Raw genomic sequence first — 14,420 nt, 5'->3', positions numbered from 1 at the left:
GCAAAGTAATCCTCCCTTGAATGTGTCTCCAGTAAAGGTGATGACGTGCCTCAATACATCAGTGCACAATGACTAATGTTCAATTCGAATAGGTATATCGATTTGATAAATACTTTTGCGCAGCCTTTTAGCAGGAAAGGTGGCTGCCGGACGATCGTAGGTGTGTCAGCAACACTTGGAGCCCTGCCGTACCGCTGGGAAAATTTAGAAGTGGTTGACCAAGAATTTGTACGATTTGTGGTTCGGTCGTCTCGCCAGAGCAACCTTGATTGCAATCCTATGAATAATTATGTGTGAGGCGTGGTTGAGCAGCTAACCACCCGAAATGCCAGCAATACCAAGACCGAGCTGTACTGCAGGATTTTGTGTTTTTGCGGCTCTCCCTCAGGACAGAGGTCACAGGTGCAAGATTTCGGAGCCACCCCAATGCAGTTGTGGATGGTCGGAGTGGCGCCTTTGATTCATTTCACTTTGCCATCTTTTCAGATTGATGTCCCATTTCTATGTGTTCTATAAATTTCGTTAAACCCTCTTTGATTTTGTCGCCCTCGAAGAGTGCAATTTACCCATAACACCGTGTATAATAAACTTTTCATGTAAAGAAACTCACTAGACACCCTCGTGACGTTTGCGCTGTTTGCAAAGGCAAGCATCGGTATGCATTCTTAATAGGCGCACGAAATGAAAATTGCTTTCAGCCCCAAGGATACGCCTCGGCTAATTGCAACTATAGCTCCTTGCAGAAGAACCCTTGTATCTTGTGGGTGTGCTTCGTGCGGTTTGTTTTTTTTTTTTTTTTGAAATGCTAAGAAAGGTGCCAGTTTAGGCAGATGTTCAGCTAAATATTTCATGATACCTTTAAACCCCATCTGCAAAACTTGAGGTAAATATGTAGTGTTTGGGAGATTACTACCATTAAGGTATTGTTTATTTTTGCGCATAGTCTTAGTGTTCCTTTCAGTTATAAACGTTATTAAATATATGATAAAGTTTACTTTAGACCTACCTAAGACTTCAGTACCACAGATAAGCTTGAAAGACATGGTGCCAGCTTTATGCAGCCACTGAGTGTTTTATTTAGGTGAAATTTATTTAGAAAGCAATTGCTATTTTCTAGAAAATCTTCTGGGCGACGTATTTTTTTGCCGTCCTAAGCAATTTCTGACGGACAAACCACCAATCCGTTTGTTGAGATAATCATCTTACGCCGTAGCTTACCGGCAATTAGGTCTGCTGAACAACATGGATTGAAATTTAAATAACATCTGCAGAGCCAGCTCCAGACAGCAATACTAGGTATGTTTAAGTTAGTCATTTCAATGGTAGCAAAATTGCAGACGATTCGGCATAGACATGATCTAGAGTACACAAACCTTCCGTAGATAAAGCTTTCTTGTATTTATTGCGGACACTAGCAAATGGAGCAGGCTCTTCTCACATCAAGAACTAGTTGCCAACATCCTGAAAGCGGCTATAACGCAATGAAAGCACTTTACGGGATATAAACACAACACGCAAGTTTTATGAACAACAATAGAGTAATATTCTAAATCGTTCATTTTCATATTGTCGTAGAGACAAACTGAAAAATGGAGGTTGTCGAAATGTTGGAACTTACACTCAGTAATGAACATTAGGTTTCGAGGATCTGACTCCGAGTTTGTACTGTGACCGAGTCGGCCATGGTGCGAAAACTTCTCCCTGTAGTTCAGAATAAAAGTACGTTAATCTCTGACGTGTACTACATTTTATCAAAAAATATTGCAGCCTCACACAACGTGTTTCCTTAGAAAGGATTCGTTCAGTTGAACATCGGTATTAGATATATTAGATATGACATCCTTCTTGCATTTGAATGGGAGCTTCAATGTTGAATAGTAGGTCCATATGTCTTCAGTTGTGTTCAAGAACTGCAAGAAAGTAGGCAGGAATTGCAACATATTGGTTCCTAACCTTTTTAACTTCTCATTGCGCGACCTTATGCTCTCCATTTTACGAAGTAATTTTACTTGGACCCATAAATAGTGTTGTTGTGCAACGAGAATACAAGGCGTTGTCTTTAATAATACAGAAACAATTCTACTTTCGTGGCACTATTCGCATTCAATGACTATGTGGCGCAACATTGGAGACCAAGGGCGTTCACGCATCTGCATACAAAATGAAGAAAACAGATCTATGGTTTCATGACACAGGCCGAAGAAGTACTATACAAAAGGATTAGAAACTTAGCTATGACATTTCCGTGGAATATTGTCAAACAAAATCTGCATTTCCCTGATTCATCACTTCTGCTTCAACATACGCCTGAAAGGATAAAGGGTCTGTGGAACAAGAGTTACTTCAGCCTTCATATTCAGGCGCGAAATTCTATAAAGCATAAAACAAGTCGTCGACGATGATTTGAGTATATATTTACGTTGAAGAGGCCTTCCCTTAGCAATTCATTACTCACTGTCGGATCTAAGGGGAGGGAAACTCTGAACCAACCAAAATTAATGTCTGTTTTGTTGTATTTGTTACAAAACTTTAGAAGTAATAAAAATTACGAGGTTGCTTTTCTGCATCTTTAGTTAGCAACGCGATGATCCACATGGGAAGGAAGAGAAGGGATAGAAAAAAATGTGGTTGATCCCTCTTATATAGGAATCGGTATAGAACACGAAAGTGAAACGTGTCTTCACAGAAGTAGTGTAATGTTTATTGCACATTGATATATAATGTCTATTGGTGTTTTGTGGCTAAAGCGCCCTTAGGCGTTGATGCACCCACGCTGACGCCTGGTGGCACGTCTCCTCCATCACGACTACCAACGTCGATGACCATGAGCAACCGTCGTGCATATGGAAGCTGCACTACGCTGCACACGCTAGCACAACGCGAAAGACGAAGCACGTAACTGACACACTAATACAACGCGCAAGACAAAGCACGTAACTGAATCGTCACCGAGTCAAATCAGCGCGTACAGCGCGTCGTAATTGCAGCCTCCGCGATCAACTTCAGAAACATTTTCAGAGCTAATTGCGGAGGCCACGCTCCGCTGTGCTGAGTACGGTGAACGCTACCTAGGTGGCGTTGGTGGTGCTTCTTGATGCCAGCGTCCCTTCGAATGCTGGCATCGAGGCGTCGTAGTGCTGAGACCACCGAAGCGTTCACTGTCGGTGCGCGTTAGTGTCATAATGCAGTACTTCTCTTTTCTGCTCGTAGGTGGCGGCACCGCCCCGAGCAAGAGCGCGGGTACACGGAGGAGTGTAAAACCCAGACCACACGTACGCTTGCGGACGCGCGTAAGCTCGCGTCTACGCGCCTTGCGGTTGCCGCGCCTAGCGAGGAATGGCGGTTTGCATCCACAAATACGCGCGACAGCGCGCGCTCACTGGCCTCACTTGTTTACACCTTGGCAGACGCCACTTCGTATTTAGTTGTTGGCAGTGCTTCAAAATGCTTCGATATTTATAAACGTAATTGTTATCTTTTTGGAGCTGTTAGATCAGCACAAAAAGTAAAGAAGAAGCACTTTCTTGCATGGTATAATTCTGCTTAACTGAGAGTTGAATGTACCGCGCCGTTGCTGCGTAGCCAGGCGCGCGATAACTGAGAGGAGCTGATCAGCGAGATCGCGGCGCGTTTCGACGCGTACGAGCCGTGCCGTACCGTCTGCGCATGCGTGGGCGCGCGGACGCGAGCTCGCGCGCGTTTGCAAGCGTACGTGTGGTCTGGGCTTTAGATATATAAGGCGCGTCTGTGTAGCTCTCTGCAAATGCGTTTGTGGCGCAATGGGTTAAACGCTCGGCGATCTATCATCGCGGACCGAGAGGTCGTGGGTTCGATTTCCAAATTTTGCATGTTTGTGGAACTTTTTCTTCTGGTTTCTTTCTTTGTATTATGTTCGTGTACATTGTAAGCTGACGTATTTCCGTGACGGAAATACGTCAGTGAAGTCTTGGTGGACCCCGGCATAAAACACTTTCGTGTTAAAAAAAAGGCCTAAATACCACGCTATGGTACAGCCGAAAGTGAGACAGGTGGAGTGTGCTCGAAGCTTTGCTTCCAACAAACGACATAGAGACCATGTGTCTAAATATGGCACTTTATCACGCAGTGGCAATGAAGGGGCACTTACATAGCGATCTCCAGACTTGTGAATTGCATGCGCTTCAATATATCTCTCTAGTTCGTTTTTCTTTCTTACAAGTAATAATTTGTGTGCGTTCGAACATAGACCTACATTGCTAGTCTCTGTAATGGATGCATAAAGCATCCATTGCAGAGATTATTCACTGCGTGGTAATTAGGACTGGTTTGTGTGCACAATAACAGTTGTTATAAGTCAGTGCTCTTTCCTGTCACTTCTCTTCTTTTCCATGTAGATTTTCGCGCTGCTAACGAAAGATGCAGCATTACCAGCATGCCCGTGCGCCCGTACCTGCAATCGGCCTACTTACTATGACAGTCGCTCGCCAAAGTCGGCCATGACCATGATGGCATGACGATGACTGTATCGTGACGACTCTTTGATGATGATGGAATTGCATTGATGTAACGATGAAGGCAGTATGATTATAACGGCATGACGACAATGGGATGACGATTTTGAAATGATAAGGTTGGTGTAAATATGACAGCATGACGACGACGTCATGTCAACAGTGAGATGAATATGAGTGAATGACTACGATGGCGTGAAATTAACTGTGCAAAACAATGTCATCACGACGACTGCATGAGGAAGCTGAAACGACGACGAAAGTGATGTCGGCGTGATGACTTGATGTTCTATGACAACTAAAAAGATGTGGGCCGTAAAAGTATGGGCAGAGCTTTCGCAACTTCCGAAACTAGAGCAAGACATCCACGCTCAGTTAAGGAGTAGTGACATTCAGAAATTCATAAAAGTCGAATGGCGTAAGCGATGTCACTGTCGTTACAATGCTGGTGTTCTGCTAGCTCTGCGCCGATGCCGTCTGCGCCGCCATCAAATGGGACTTTTTTTTAAAGAAACAGGCTTGTACAAGCGGCTGTGACAGAAATGTCACGTACCATGCTAGGGCGATGGACTGTGACTGATAATGTGTGTTCTGTGCTGTGTGCTCTCTCTCTCTCGTCCGCATCTTTCATTCCTCCTCATCCCGCTCCCATGTGTAGGGTAGCAAACCGGTTGTGCTGAACTGGTTAAGCTCCCTGCCTTTCCTTCACCACTCTTTCCTTCTCTCCTTCCTTCCTTCAGAAGGGACTTCGAATTTGCAGTGTGAATAAACAGGGTCAGTAAGGGTGGCGTTGTGCGCAGGCTGCTTAGGCAAGAGAACGTGGGGGCCTATTGTTCGGTCCACATAAAAAGAACGCTCTTGGAATGTTCAGTAAGTAGTCGGGATATGGCCGCAAAAGCTTTCAGAAAGTGACGGAAGTGCGAGTAAAGCCCGATGAAGCTACGTACATCTTTTGAGCACTTCAGAACAGGGAATTTTTCCCGCATCTGTTTCACTTCGTTAGCATCAACGAAATGTCTAAGCACGGCCACCTGGCGACAGACCAAGTAGCACTTTTTTACGATTAGTTGCCGACAGAACAACAAACATCGGGGACTGTTCCCAGGCACTCAAGATGAGTCCTAAAGGTAGTGGAAAAGATAATAACGTCATCAAAAGAGTGCATACACATTAATCATTTGAAATCTTGAAGGATAGATCATGTGCTGAAATGTGGCTGCTAGGTTACATAGACCTAATGACGTTACATTGAAATAATGAATACCATCAGGTGTTCTCGCGGTTTCAGTTATCTGCGGCAGTATGCCCCTAGCGGGAACCAAGGTCAATATTAATAAATATTGAGCCACGTGGAGGCAGTCAAGGGCGTCACCAATTCCAGGTAAAGGATAGATATGCTTATTTTTACTCGGGTAAGGTACCAATAATCCACAGACAATCAGATCAAGCCATCTTTGTATTTCACCATGACCACAGGTCGCGTCCATGGACCATGCCATAGTTCAATAATGTTATTTGCGAGCATGTTGTGAACTTATGAGCGAAGAACTTGGCGCTCCGTTGGCAACACTCAGCACGGGTTTCTGTTAATGTTACAGCTGTAGCAGGAAGTTACTAGTATCACAAATATTTCTATATAAAACGAACGTGGTAAAACTCATCAGCGTGCCCAGAAAGAGGTCTGGCTCAAGCAGGATCCTTAGGTCAGCGATAGTACCAGTGGCAGGCTCAAAGGCCGGGAACGGTAAGTTGAACCCTCGTTTACTGCAGCAGAAGAAATTTGGTGATCCTGAAGGACGCAAAGGTAGGTCAGAGACATCACTATGGCAGCACTTGTGTCGCCAAATCAACATTGACCACGGGCAGGGAGCTGCATTTTGCAGTAACAGTAAAAAAATGTCGCAGTTTCACCCGAAAGGCGAAGCATCAATTGCGTTAGCAACTTAATAGAGAATACGGAGTAAGGATAGTAGTTTTATCAGCTGTATAAACTTGGACATGCAGGAGCGCCAGCAACGCGCAGAACTGTTGTCGACGCCGTCGGCATTTTGCCCACGTTCGCACCGAACGCGTGCGACGTTGTTGACTTTTGCCGGTGCCTCTGGGGGCGGCTCGGAGGTTTTCGACGAGCAGAATGGGACACTCGTCGAGCAGCATCGGAAGTCTTTACCACCTTCTCGCCTCGCAAAGCTTTAGGGGCGATGCACCTTAGGACCGAGCCTTGTCCCTCGTAGTCCGTAGCTCTGGTTGGCATGGAGACCGCTATGTATGTATGTATGTATACGCATATATACATATGTATATGTATAGTATATGTACGCCAAGCTCCGGCTTCGGAAGCCGGAACCGGAAGCCGACTTCCGCTTCGTTTCCACTTCCGGTTCCGCTTCCGGCTTCCGGAGAACGCTTCTGGAGTTTTTCTCTCTCGTCCGTAGCTAGGGGCGCTGCGGTGCACAAGGGCGTTCATTCCCGACGCGCGCTCTCTCTCTCGTCCGTAGCTGTGGTTTACCCGAATGATGCCCCGGTGCTTCGCCCACTCATCATCATTCACTTCGTGGATATGCGGTGATTTTTGTTATATAAATACGCATTTGGTGCCTCAGCTAAACGTCGCCTCCCCTGCCTCCCTCCCTCCCGTCCCCCCACGGCCTTTCACGCGACGGAAGAAGTCGCGTTTGCTCTCTATATATATATGGTGATCGTAAAGGAGGAAAGAGACACTTAATTCTGCAGCCCTTCAAGGAGCACGCGCAGAACGCGCCTTTGTTATCCGCCGTCCGTTCGCTCCCCGTGAAAGCACACGTCCCTCGCCCTTTCACTCGCACATACAGCGTCAGGCGCGATGCGACGATTTCATCGCCGTTGACGTCATATGGAACCTCACGGTGACGGCGACGCCGACGGCAGAAATTCTCTTTGAGTGTCCCTATAATTTTTATCGCAATAAAACAGTAAAAGGTACTGTGATGGCTGGTGCGAGCACAACGTCAGTCATAGGAGCCGCTGTCCATTCATCGCAGATCACTAGTAGGATGAATCGAGTAAGCACCTACCAAAGACGAGGGTCGCAAGTGAACAAACTTGGCGGAACTGAGGTAGAGCACTGCACGGGCTCGGGCTTACCCGAAAGCCCGGGCCCGGCCCGGCCCGTGGGCCGGGCCGGGTCGGGTAGAGGAGTTTTTTCACGGGCTCGGGCCGGGCTCGGGCACGGCGTGTGCTTTTTGACCCGGGCCGGGCTCGGGTTTCTTGACGCGGGCCCGGGCCGGGCTCTGGCTTTCTGCGAGTTATTCTCGGGCTTCTCAACTCTGAAAAACATGTATTTTTCGGTCTCGAGCCGGGTTCGGGCCGGTTTCGAGTTGGGCTCGGGCCGGGCTCGGGCTTAAGGTAAAGGGGTGTCTGCCGGGGCGGGCGGGTAACAGATTATTTCCGGGCCCGGGCCGCGCCCGGGTCTCGCCATAAAAGTTTTGATCGGGCTCGGGCGGGCCGCCCAATGTGCAGTGCTCTATCGGCCTGGGCAGTGCTCTAAACTGAGGTGCCCGGGCGGTGGTTCGTTGGGGTCCCGAATAGAAAGGCGGAGAGCACCTGTTCAAGAGTCGACCAAAGCAGAATGCGTGGCAAGGAAGTCCAGGTCAATAGTGACGTCGTCGTGATTGTGGGCGTGGATGTTGAATAGAATGAGAGTAGAGCGATCGTCGACTCAGGCTTGGGCAGTACGCATATAAATAACTGAAGCTGCTTCGTCTTAGGCGACATAGACAACGCGCACCGTGGCGGCCGTTAGAATTTTCTTGACCCACTTGCGAAGGTCAGCTCTCATAGCATGCACACGTGCCCATTGTCATTAAGAGCTGACAGAGCAACATCGTCGACTATAGTACGTCAAGAAGGTTCATGTTAGTAGGAAACATCATTAGAGAACTATGCCGCGTAAGGAGAAGAGGACATTCTCATCTCAGCACTAAGTTTTCTGTCTTATAGAGCACCCTTCGAAGAAAACCGAAGTTGAGCGACTGCGCTGAGGGGAGTGAGGCTATTGGCATTGGGACGAAGGGGACCATGAATAGGGGCGGCTAACTGAAGAAGGTTCCGTGGCGGTGTAGTTAGCACGTCTTGAGAGTGTCCGAGATAGCTGGTGGGGGTAGGGTAATTTGAAGAATTGTGACAGTGACAAGATATGTGCCTGATTCGAGGGCTGTAGAAATAGACAGACTCATTTTAGGAGCGAAGCTCCTTAAGGTCGAGCCTTGTCCCCCGTCGCACCGTTGTAGCCATGATAGTACTGGCCGCTCCCGCTAGAGGCGCAGCTGTGCACTCTTTCTCTCTCGTTCCCGACGCGCGCTCTCTATCTTATCGGTAGCTAGGGGCGCTGCGGTGCACAAGGGCGTTCGTTCCGGACACGCGCTCTCTTTCTCTCTCGTCCGTAGCTCTGGTTTACCCGAATGATCCCCCGGTGCCTCGCCCACTCATCATCCTTCACGTCGTGGATATGCGGCAATTTTTTGAGAGAGGGGAGGTCTAACTGATCGTTGCCCTCTGTTATCATTGATTGTCTACACTCTGCAGTATCCTGAAATACCGTCATAAAAATAAATACTAAAGACTCATGCCAGTATTGTTCACAGGATATGGGTGAAAGCATCATAGCAGCGGGAAGGAACTGCGATTGAACAATGTAACCGAGCACAGCAAATGAAGGATATCAGTCAAGAACATTTCTTGGGGACAGTGAACGTCACAGAGGCGCAGACTATTACGGGAAATTATTTTTACAAGTACAACATTGTGATGGGTTGCGGTAACGTAGTTAGAAATATGGCACGAAGCAAAGGACACCATATGAGTGGCAAATTATTGTGCGCGGCGTCGTGCGCTAAACAGCTTCACCTTCACAGAGTGGACTGGATCATGATTGTTCATTTGCAGGCATGACAGTAGGATCCCACCAGCTATAGAGGCTCATGTGGTCATAAAGGTAGATTCAGTCCTCGATGTCTTCACGATTGATATCTTGAAAACGTTTTAAGCGCTACGATGGGCAGTACATTATAGAAACAACATTACAAGTTGCTTATTCGCAACTGAAAGATTTATTAAAAGGGAGCACGAAGATATATGCACAAAAATGTGCGTAATCGCGCAGGGGCAGCAAAATAGGGGTCACTAAAAAAGCAATAATACATCCCGAAAGAAATTAAAATACATGTGTAATAACGATCAAGAAAGGAAAATTCCCTATAGTGGAGCTTGACAGAAGGGTGGATGGCACAGGGACCTTCTCTTTTTCTGATGTTGTAGATTGTGCTAGTTCCCGAGTTAGCTGATTGTCGCTTTTTAAGACAATCTCCGTTTCATCTACCGCGGTATAGCACCCGTATTCTCTACAGTAAGCAGCCAGATGCGACGCCCAAGATGATTTGATTGACGTCTGGTGCTCTCTTATACGCACGTTGATGTACCGTCCAGAATAGCCCACATACACTTTGCCACAGCTGAAGAAATCAAGTGCACAATGCCTGCCCCAAGATCTGCACACTTCTTTCTGTGTTTAATATTAGATTCTGAGCGCTTTCTGTGATTACACGGACATATAGTTCCAAGGATATTTTTGGCTGTAAAAAAGGATGTCCACTTTGAACCTGGACACGTGTTTTAATTCATGTGATGTTCTATATATCTCGAAGTGCGGAACGACATAGTTTTTTAAAATCTTTGTGTGTATATATTTGTGATCCCTGTCAATGAATTGTTCAGTTGGAGTAAGCGCCTCGTTCCGTTGTTTCTACCGTGTACTGTCTATCGTTTAGTTTAAAAAGTGTTCAAGATGCAAATCAACCGCCTAGCGAGATTGATCATTTTGCTTCACGATTAATGCCGGACAGACGGCATGATCGCGAGGAGTGGAAATAGTGACCTATGTCGCAGAGGCAGTTGTAGCCGGTGTGTACGAGACCTCTTCACCTGGAGGTATGGTGGGAAGCTCCTACCTCCCTTCCCCTTGACGAGGACTGGGACTGGGTACGAGGACTGGGAACGCGCTCCTCCACCAAGATTATACATCAAAAGACGGCTTATAAAGTTATATATCAGTGCATTTACAAACTGATATGCGGTGCTTAGCTCCGAATTGCCGTCGTCTGTTTGGCAGAACGGTCAACTTCGCCCTTACGGTACTGGCCCGTAGCAATATGAATGTCATGTGGAAGACAGTGGTGCTCTCCCAGTACATTATGCAAATTACTGAGAACCTATTCAGTGAAAAACGCTACAAAATTTATTCCACCAGTGACCTAAGGACATGCAAGCATTTCTTCAATGAGTTAAAAAAAAAAATACCGACGCGCAGAAGCAAAACGACAGAAGTGCGAATAGCTGACTAGTTATAAATGAGGGTAAAGTGGTTAGCTAGGTCGAACGTGTTTGGCTACTCAACATCGACATTGTAAAATGAACCAGAAATTTGGGAATAGAAATAAAGGTGTGCTTGTAAGCTTGTGTTTAAGTAAAAAAAGGGCTAAACAGGCCTGCGAAAAAAAAAAGAAATCTGACACTTCTGTAGAGTTTAGTATTGGACGTGAAATGTTTCTCGTCGAACTTCCCCAAAGCGAAGAAAACGCTAGAAATTAGTGTCCCGCTTTCAAGACAACACGAGCTCACTGAAAATAAGCATAATAAATATTGATTTTTGCCACAGACGATTACTTCCTCAGCAATATGCCAGTGGAACCGCCATAAAAGGCCGCCTTCTTTTCTAGAGCCTACAGGCCCCCGTCCTTATTTGAAGTTTTTACTACTGCCTTACACTCCGCTTAATAATGATATTTCATTCGCATACTATTTCTGCGCGTTCTCGCTATTGGAACGATATTCTTGTATGTAAATTTATTTCTTGCATTTTTCGTCATGCTACTTCCCACTATAATATATATATATATATATATATATATATATATATATATATATTGACGCGCACTCTATCTAGCTATTTAAACGACGATGACAGTATGTGCTTTAACTGACTCCGAGTAGTAGGACAGGGGCATTCGAAGACGAAGAAAATGTCCTTGTTCTGATGATTCTTAAGCTGTTCCGTCGTCTTGTTCAACATGTTGCTTTTTGTTCGCGTTGACTCGTGACAATATATATATATATATATATATATATATATATATATATATATATATATATTTGCCTGCAACAAAAGCGCATGTCATGCACCATACCGGATAAATAATACGCAAGACGAATTCAGTGCGTTGTTTGCTGAGGGTACAAGCATCCATAAATCTGCTGCATATGGCTCGGCTGGTAGAAACATAACACTACACTGCTATTAAATCACTTTGAAAATAAAGGCGTCTCAAACACCAGGCCAACCGGAATAGGCGGTATTGCGGGTGGACAAAATGAAAATAAATACAAGTCGTACTTCCGTATATAGGACTAATTAAAGTAACTTTTGACATAATCACAAACGTATTTATGCGGTTCTCAGCAGTCCGTTGTTGTAAAACGTTAAACGGGGTGTAGAATAGCGTCATCTGGAACAAATAAGCAGGCGTATTTATGGTCGGCAGCGCGTGATAACAGGTGTCATAATCAAATTTGCAGGCTGTGTGGGAAAAATGGTAACTTCATTTTCTCTTACAATTTCGGCCAAGCGCTAGGAAAGTATGGATTGTTCAGCAGCTGTAGCGCTCCCCGTACCTCTCTCGCCAAAATTCACGGCAATGTTGCGTCGAAATTAAGCCTTACAAAATAGAACTACTTAGAGAACCAAAGCCAACCCCCGCTTCTGCTTCGCTACTTTTTGTCTTATTCCACGAGCAAGGGGCTGCCGCTGTGTGTTTGTAACCTCACCAGCTAATACTAATTTGATGATTGTGACTGCTACAGGCTTCCATTACGCACCGTGCATTAAAACGATATCTTGATCATTGGTTCGTTAAGTTCCATCTGCACACCTATGCTAGTTAGTACCCCGCACCCGCACACAGCGAAGCACGCCAATCAGCTCTGCAACTCAGCTTCTTTATGCTGCTGCCCAATATTCAGTTGAATGCCACTCGTTTGAGCGTTGCGGTGTGAAAGATACCGTTTATGCTTCTCATTATTGAAGCAATGTATCTCCCTGAGTGGATGCCAAAATATAATACTGCGTAAGTGTTGAGATAACAGCGCCAAGTCAGGTTAATATTTACCATAATAAAGTCCACGGGCATTCTTCCATTTCGCTTAGTTGGGCTCCCTTCGTTGGACATTGCGGCATCGAAAAGGGCAAGAAGAAATAACGTTGTTCTGAGCTTTCCAGCCATATTCTCAGAACTTAAGCGTGCTTCTGAAGAGTCGAAATCGCTGTTGACTTTATAGGTATCTGATCCGATCGCTTGCTGGAATGTCACTACGTTTCGTTAACCACAGTCTTGTTCACGACAATGCACCTGTCCTTCAAAAAACTGCTTCGTTGGCACTGAACTATCATTAAAATTATTTACCTTGTTCTCATACTCGAACTTATGCCCTCTTAATCAGCGACATTTTTACAAAGCAAAATCGAAATAACAGGCTTAACAAGATACCTGCACTTACAGTCACCGAGGCGGCAACTAAATGTGAGACTGCACTTTAGAGTTGTCTGTTCTTTTTTATTTGTGCTCAGGGCTGTCACCGCATGCTCAGGATGTATTCGGTTGTTTATAATACTTTAAGTCGTACAATTCAAGCTTCTGAAGTATATACACTGAGCAGGAAAGTCTGCCATGCAATATTTTCATATACAACATGCCTGTAGCCGAAGTCAAGCAATACTTTCTTCTTTCTGGGGTTTTACGCGCCAAAACCAGTTCTGATTATGAGGCACGCCGTAGTTGAGGGCTCCGGATTAATTTTGACCACCTGGGGTTCTTTAACGTGCACTACAACGCAAGCACAGGGGCGTTTTTGCATTTCGCCATCGAAATGCGGCCGCCGCGGCCGGGATTCGATCCCGCCATCTCGTGCTCAGCAGCGCTACGCCTTAGCTGACTAAGCCACCGCGGCGGGTCAAGCAACACATTAAACAACAGCTTTGGCCAATCAGCCGCAGTGGACATGAGCCACTCCCATATAGGAAACAAACCAACAAACCAAGCCAATGGGGATGAACCTTATTGGGAACGGAAACAAAGCAGCGACCAAGAAGAAAATCGCGTGATGTATATATGCGTTGTCTTCGTTGTAGCTTATAAATGTATACTCATAAGCACTTATAACCATAGGAAATACTCACAAACACCGACCAGTTAGCCTGAGTCAGTCCGGTTGAGTTTGCTATCGTTAGTTTAGGTCGAAATGAACCTCGCTATAGGCTTATTAACATGGGTGAGCCAGAATGAGAGCATGGCCTTCGGGATTGGCGTGCGTTGCAGTTTTTGCTCCGGCCATCCCATTTCACGGAGAGAGCAAGAGTTCAGTGGTAGCCATGGTCGGCTCCTTTTCCTCACCGAGGCGAGGCGCTCGCACCGGAATGATTTTCATGTGCTCAGGAGGCTTTCGCACCCTCCGGTAGTGTTGCTGCGGCACGGATAAAACGACAAAAATGATGATGACTGTAACGGTGATTCATTGTGATGATGATTGTGACAAACCGCACAAGGACGGTGCAGGGCATTAGTGGTGAAGGAAGAAAAAGAATAATAAAGGCAGTGTTTGGGCGCCCGTCTTTGTCTCCGTCCGCAGCCTCCTGCTCGCGTCACACAAGTCGACAGGATGAAGACCTGGCAGCCACCTCATCAGCCCCACATCAACATAGAATTATTCCACGCCACTCTGTGAAACCTCAGCGCACAGATCCACCGCCTAAACAGACCAGCATCATGAACGCATCATCGGAAGACTTGGACGTCCCCAAGTACACCGGATCAGTGGACGTTTGGCCATGGAAGATTGGTCCCA

General features: G+C 46.0%; 1 protein-coding gene across 1 annotated transcript in view; it reads right to left on the bottom strand.

The window, feature by feature from the left end:
- The window catches only part of LOC119459549 (uncharacterized), a 35,178-nt gene extending 22,341 nt beyond the window's left edge, over positions 1-12,837 (bottom strand). Inside the window, exons 1-3 of the mRNA XM_037721262.2 lie at positions 12,689-12,837; positions 1,774-1,910; positions 1,619-1,701 (exon numbers count right to left, since the gene is read on the bottom strand). Coding sequence (XP_037577190.1) covers positions 1,619-1,701; positions 1,774-1,910; positions 12,689-12,802 — 334 coding nt within the window. The 5' untranslated portion in view covers positions 12,803-12,837. The remainder of the gene's footprint in view (positions 1-1,618; positions 1,702-1,773; positions 1,911-12,688) is intronic.
- Positions 12,838-14,420: the final 1,583 nt, after the last annotated feature.

The sequence above is a fragment of the Dermacentor silvarum genome, chromosome 7 (genome assembly GCF_013339745.2).
Source record: "Dermacentor silvarum isolate Dsil-2018 chromosome 7, BIME_Dsil_1.4, whole genome shotgun sequence".
NCBI classification, from domain to species: Eukaryota; Metazoa; Arthropoda; class Arachnida; order Ixodida; family Ixodidae; genus Dermacentor; species Dermacentor silvarum.
Note: the sequence above shows the minus strand (reverse complement) of the source record. Positions and strands in the feature narration are given on the sequence as shown.